This window comes from Notolabrus celidotus, chromosome 8, assembly GCF_009762535.1.
Source record: "Notolabrus celidotus isolate fNotCel1 chromosome 8, fNotCel1.pri, whole genome shotgun sequence".
Classification (NCBI taxonomy): domain Eukaryota; kingdom Metazoa; phylum Chordata; class Actinopteri; order Labriformes; family Labridae; genus Notolabrus; species Notolabrus celidotus.
Genome location: NC_048279.1, coordinates 20,115,542 through 20,122,683, shown reverse-complemented (window position 1 = coordinate 20,122,683; position 7,142 = coordinate 20,115,542). Strand labels below are relative to the sequence as shown.

At 39.0% G+C, this 7,142-nt stretch overlaps 1 protein-coding gene across 1 annotated transcript in view; it reads right to left on the bottom strand.

Moving 5' to 3' along the window:
- The window catches only part of LOC117817893 (dedicator of cytokinesis protein 2-like), a 107,777-nt gene that overhangs the window by 55,466 nt on the left and 45,169 nt on the right, over nucleotides 1-7,142 (bottom strand). Inside the window, exons 26-27 of the mRNA XM_034690689.1 lie at nucleotides 6,107-6,249; nucleotides 144-239 (exon numbers count right to left, since the gene is read on the bottom strand). Of these exons, the coding sequence (XP_034546580.1) occupies nucleotides 144-239; nucleotides 6,107-6,249 (239 nt within the window). The remainder of the gene's footprint in view (nucleotides 1-143; nucleotides 240-6,106; nucleotides 6,250-7,142) is intronic.

The window sequence follows — 7,142 nt, the reverse complement described above, 5'->3', positions numbered from 1 at the left end:
GATGGACTGAGGGTTGGATGTTTTACTAATACATTTTCAACAGCAAACAAAGTGGGTGAAAAAACACACCACTGTTCTGCAATGATTGGCTTGTGTTTAAAGAGAGTCAAGTGTGGTAGGTGCTTATGTAAAGTTGTACTTACAATAAGAGCGTGCTCTCGACCCATGGTGATGACTGTCTGGTTGATGATCCTTAGCAGAGACACCACAATATCCTGGGTGTGCTGAAATGTTTTCCCCTGTGAGGAACAGAAAGACAGAGCAGAGCAAAAGAAAGAGAATGACAGAGAAGGGTGAGGAGGGAAAAATGCACAAAGAAAAAAAGATTGTCAGACTTTCTCAGGTGTACATGCACAAACACACTCACACAGATTTAAAACAGTTCTTTGTCCTTCTCTTGAAGTGTCCAGTCAAGCATAAAGCTACTGCTGCTTCAAGGGACATTTCAGAACTTTTCCTCTGTGAAACTTTGTCCTTTCTTTAGGTTTTGTTTGTATTGCAGCTCCAACCTGTCATGAACTCTTCTCACAGTGGGAACGAGTTTTTTTACACAGTCCAGGGACTGCAGGTGAATGGATGGATGGATGAATGGATGGATGAGTATTCATTTATGGTAGATCAAATGGAACAAGTTTAATTTTTTTTCTGCTCAGACCTGTTCAGAGTTAAATAACTGTTATTTCACTCGTACTGTGTTATTACACACAACAATGCTTGGACCTTCTCTCTATTCTCTCAAGCCTTCAGTGAAAAAGTCTTCATTGAATTGTATTTTTTTCATCTTGTTGGTTGTCTCACTTTTTGGCAGAAAAAGAGAACACAGTTTTTCAAGTCTTATTTTACCAGGTTCTGATATTCATGTGTTAGAAGATAAGTTAGATAGAGAGACACATCTTCATTCACAGTGCATGTACCTCACAGTATTTTTTGATGATGGCTAAACTAGATGGGAGTTGACAAACTTAACTATATAAATCAAATACCTCAGTATTAATAAATAGTAATGTGATACAGTGATTACTGTTGGTGTTTGGTGAGTACTTAAAACAATGTTTTGATCTCAAAACTGCACACTCTCTACGCGTACACAATTTCAGTTTTAAAGACAGACACATCCATACAAAGATAAACAAATTGTTAATGATGCTACAGCTTTTATCATAATTTCAATATCATTATTAATGAAGAATGAATGCAATTAAAACCCCTGAGGAAAGAAATGCCTCTAATTGGATCATAAATACTTAATAATTAATTAATTTTTTGAAATCTCTTTAACAGCTTAAACAGCATTGCTGTAGCTAATTGGCATTATATTTTGCAAAACATGACAGGATAAAATTGATTATCGATGACCCATGAAGACTGCAATTATAGAGGAACGGGTTTTGCCTGAAGACTCACATATAAAACACCCCAAATCCCTCTTTAGAAAAGTAAGCATGCATATGTTAGATTATGCACCTTCAAAGTGGCACCGATCAAGCTCTAATACGCACGCATGCACTTAAACACTTACACACACACACACTTGCGCGTATTCAAGCACACATATACACCATCTATGCTGCAGTGAAGTCAGTGAATGGAAGCTGAGTCAGACTTGCCTGGGGGTAGTAACTCACAAATGCAGCATCTGCTACATCTACACACCTTAGCATTAATCCTTCAAGGCGCCTGTGTGTGTGTCTGTGTGTGTGTGTGTGTGTGTGTGTGTGTGTGTGTGTGTGTGTGTGTGTGTGTGTGTGTGTGTGTGTGTCTGTGTCTGTGTCTGTGTTTGTGTGTGTGTGTGTGCCTGTGTGTATGTGTCCTTGCTTGCATAATCTGACCCATATATATATATGTGTTTGGATACTTTATGTAGGCATGTCCTCGTATGAGCTAATCAGAAAAGCATGAGAAGGAAAAGTGACGGTCTAAAAATAACGGAAGTAGGTAAAATGACTGAAGTTCAGAAGCTTCTATACAACACTTGCTCTTCCTATGTGTCACTGTGTGTGTGTGTGTGTGTGTGTGTGTGTGTGTGTGTGTGTGTGTGTGTGTGTGTGTGTGTGTGTGTGTGTGTGTGTGTGTGTGTGTGTGTGTGTGTGTGTGAGTGTGTGTGTGTGTGTGTGTGTGTGTGTGTGCTGGCCTGACAGGCAGATTTGAAGGTCTGATGAGAAATCAGGTCATCAGGCTTAATCATATTTAATGCACTGACTCACAGCCACAGGACACAGACAAGGCAAACTGTAAATGTGTGTGTAATTCCACATACAATTCAATACTTTTGAAAACTCAGACACACCTACACACGAACACACACATTTTGGCATTTTGGGGGTTGAGGCGCAGCTGTTGATCCTAAATAAGCTTTAATCTTTCAGGCTCACTGTAGGTATTTCGGTCTCTTGGAAAGAGATCGTCATCAGAGAGGAAGAAGACGAGAGATGAGACACAATGCTCTCTCTCTCTCTCTCTCTCTCTCTCTCTCTCTCTCTCTCTCTCTCTCTCTCTCTCTCTCTCTCTCCCTCTCTCTCCCTCTCTCCCTCTCTCTCCCTCTCTCCCTCTCTCTCCCTCTCTCTCCCTCTCTCTCTAGAAACACATAAAAGTCGATACTCTGTTCATTTATTTCACACTGTAGCCAGACTGCTTTATCATCTCCACTGGCAAAATGATTTAAGGAAACAAAAGAAAAGAGAAAACATGGTTTGGGGGTTGGGGATAGAAAATAGCAAAATAGCTCTGGAGAGCCATGTTTCTCATGTCTCTCTCTGTTAGCATCTACCCTCACATATACACACACACGTACACACACAACACACACAAAAGTTACTTGTAAATTCAACACAAACTCTCCCGCAGACGTAAGCATCTGTCTACTATGTCGTCTTCTATTCTATCTCTGTCCCTCCTTCTGCATCTCTTTCTAGTTTGGAGACATCTGTGGGGTGACAGCTTAATCAGGTACAACACAGAGCAAGGGAAGAGAGATGGGTGAAAAACAAAGGGAGAAAAGGATGGTGATACCATCCTCTGTCACCTCTCCCTCCTCTTCTTCTGTTGTTTTTCTTCCATCTGTTTTCTCTATCCTCTTTCCAATTTGTAGACTGCAATCTCTCTAACTCCCTTTATTGTTTTCTTGTAAAATCCAGCTTATTGTCTATGAAGCAAATATCCTCAGCTCCATCTGTTTAGCTGTTAACTCTCTGTCCTGTTTTTTTTTCAACTGTTTGTCATCCTCCATCCATAGCCAAGAGCGGCATTTATTTCTCTGGCCTTCTCTGCTCCTGTTCATGCTCAATATTTAAACACTAATCCATAGTTTGCTTTATGGGCACAATAACACATCTGTGTGTGAATGAGAGAGAGGCTTTTTCACTGCTGTTCAACAGCTTCTGGATTTTGAAAAAGCAGTGCAGCATGCAAAACAGGAGGCCTGTTGAGGCGCTGTTGGGAGGATTTTAATTAACTACTGTATAAATATTGAACACTGGTTAATGCAGACAGTTGTATGTGTATCCCGGTGAATTTTGTTTTCTTACTATATTCTTTGCACCTGAATTCTAACATTTTTATTGAGAATGTTTTATCTGATCCCATATTTACTCTGACAGTAACAGCATGTGTTTGTGTGAGGATTGTATGAGTAAATACTTAATTTAGCGTCAGACACTCATGACACAGCAGCCATTAGCTTAAACTCTTAGCCTTGATAAGATCAAAACAGATGAGCCATAAACTCCCCCTTGCAGCTGTGCAGAAAACAACCCAAATGGGCTACATACCAAAGGCCATATTTTGAACCAGGCTGTAAACATGTTTAATTTGTTGTAAAAATTGACATTTCCCCATGGAACCTACAGGGGCTTCCTGGACTTTTGCAGCCAGCCTCAAGTGGACACTCAAGGAAGTGCAGTTTACTGAACTTCCACATTGGCTTCATTTTTGAACCCAACAGGTTTCCGCTTGTGTTCCTATCAAAATATTTTCTGATGATAACGTTAACCTGGCTGTTGTTCAATAATAACATCATTGGCAGCTGTGGATCAGTGGGTAGAATTGGTCGTCTGTCAATCGGAAGATTGGCAGTTTGACCCCAGCTCCTGTAATCACATGCAGACGTGTCTTTGGGCCAGACATTGAACCCCAGATTGCTCCCGCTGTGTATGAATGAGATTAGCTAATACTGATGGCCCCTTACTATATAGCAGCCTCTGCCATCGGTGAGTGGATATTGTTTGAATGGATGAATGTGAATAGCAGTGTAGAAGCAAGTACAAGTCCATTTTACCATTTATTGTATGTTAACATTACTTTTTGTACACTAGCATTAGCTATAATCAGTAACTATGACACGTGTTTACATTTAAAATAGCACGCAAGGTCCCTCCATGATTTCAGCAGACATTATATTCTTAGAGTTGTTTATCAATCTAGAATCTGTGACATGTTAACAGTTTTTCAGATTACCCATGATCATGTGATTTTTTAACTCAAGACACAGTGGTACTACTTTTAAAACAGCTTTAAAGCTTCCTCCCTAAGTGTGATGTCAGGGGGAAATGGCCTCATATGAATAGATTATTCTTGCATTAAATAAAACTGTATGAAGCTGTGCCACTGGTTTCATAGTCTGAGCATAAAGGTATTTATAGTACTCATAAATTACTTTGTCATTACCCCCCTTGTCTTTCATAGGTAAACTGACACAAATTCATCTAATCATATTCACTCCACTCTTTTTATCATATCTATCTTCTTTTGACTCCTGCGTCATTAGTAATATCCAAATGAATAGAGCTGAATAAAGCCACACCTTCACTTCAATGCCTCAGCAGGATGTTAACAACTTGAGGCGGCAATTAAAAACCCCTTGGCTGTATACTGGAGATGCATTTGTTCGGTGTGTGTGCGTATTAAAGGTGTTTAGTTCAGGAGCTAACTGGATTTGGTTTTAACAGGTCAACATGCAGCAGCCCACATGAAACAAAATCAATTACATTCTAATTGGTCAGGGCCTGCTTCATTGCACGACTAGATGACTGAATACAAAACAGCTTGAGGCTTTTTAGACTTCAGTCTTCAACAGATTTTCTGTGGTGGCATGTACTGTGGAGGTAATTCATATTCATACATCGATACATAAAAGTTAAAGGTAGAGCATTGTAGTTTATGGTCAGTGGTTTTTTTTAAAACCCTAACCTTTTCCAAAATAATAATGCTTTGTTAGAAAGTGCCATTGTGCAGTTTAAGAACAAATTGTGCTTGTCAGTTCAGTCATTCATGGGTTTCTGCTGACTCTTCTGCTTCAGTTATAACAGACTCTAGTTTTTATTATTTTAGTTTTTTGACCATTTTTATTTCAACCAGACCCATTCCTATTTTTATACATGTACATTGTGTATACTTATTTTTATCCACCCAAGTTTGATGTGGAAACTACAAACACAAACATATTGTTAAAGTTACTTAGATTTTGAATCACGTGTTTTATTGTAGGTGGAATACAGAGAATCTTAACAGCTGAAAAGAAATGAAAATCAAGAGATGACAACTCAAAGGAAGCTATGATTGCAGTTATTTGCACAAGCATTTACAAGGCTGTCTTTGAGTGCAATCAAAAAAAACGTACCTTTTTCCTCAAATAGATAGTAATAATGAGTAAATGCTGAGACATGACTGACATGAACAAACATACACTGTTTTTGACTCCAGGAAGTGTAATGTACATTTGGATTACTTCACAACACTGCCATCAACAGTATCATTTTATATTGGTATATATACCGTATGTTGTTTGTCAAACTTTATGTGTACCAATGTACAAGTGCCATAAGACATACAGTATACGACTACATTGGAAATGTATTTGAACTTTGCAATCTGAGTTTATACAGATAAAGCCAAACAAATAAGATATTAAGACCTGCTCTGATCCAAGCCTGCTTCAAATATAGGCCTGGTACCCATGGGATTATAGTAAATACAGACCCCTGATCACCTTGTTAAAAAATGTGGTATGTGAAGGCACTTGGATCTCTATGTCTCCAATACTGTGCCCCTTACGTCACCCTGTAAACAAGTTGTTATTGTTCTTCAGCAAAAAAAATACTGTTTGACTCACCACATTGTCCCTGCTGAGCACCTCCAAGATTTTGTTGAGTAGCTCCAGACTATTTCTCCTCTCATCATGAGGTCCATCAGCCATACTGGCCAGTGCTCCACTCAGCTCCCGCAGCATCATGGGTAACAAGACATCACGGCACTCTGGAAAGACACAAAACCCAAACACAGGGACAGTTTTATATTCAGTACACACTGACATAAACTCACACACATAGCGACTCACTGTGGACTGATTACTATTTCAACAACAGAAAACAAAGTTGACAGTCTGTAGGATAAATTGGATAGTGTGAGGCAGAGGATGCGTGATGAGTGATGTTTTATTTACTGCTTTTAGGCAAGGCCCTAAAAGATAAAAATGATTTAAGAAGTTTCAGCACAGACATCGACAGTCACAATGTCAAGATTTACTTTAAAGTGATTCCTCTCTTAAACAAAAAAAAAAAAAACCTTCAAAACCCAAACCCCAGACCCTTACATCAATTGGCTCAGCACCTGGAGAGGCAGCTGAGCCCACTATGCCATGAGTAATGATGCTACTGCACAGTGAGGAAGAATTCAACTCTACCCCTAGACTCAACAACAGAGTGACATCAATCAGGTGTCTATTTACAGTCTCATGTATGTCCGCTGCTCTGTCAGCTAGGGAGCCAACACATCAACCACCATGATCAAACATTTCCTCTGTCATTAATCCTAATCTTTAGTTTATTCATGTGTTAATTTGGTCACACATGACATGCATCACCATTAGTTACATCCATAAAAAGACTATGTCAAAGTGAAGAGCAATGAAGAAAAGATCAAGTTTATGAACCTTAAATTATCATCGGTAAGCCTACCATAGATGAATGCATTTATTGTGTTTTTATACAATTATTCCTGTTGCTTAACCAATTTATAAACTCTTTGTGGAAGTTAAATAGTCACAGCTCCTCTCTGGGGGTTGACTTAAGTCTCTCTATAGGTAATCACTTAAGGACAAAAGTAGAAAAGTACTGAAGTGGAAATTCAACCCGAAGCAGACCTGAATT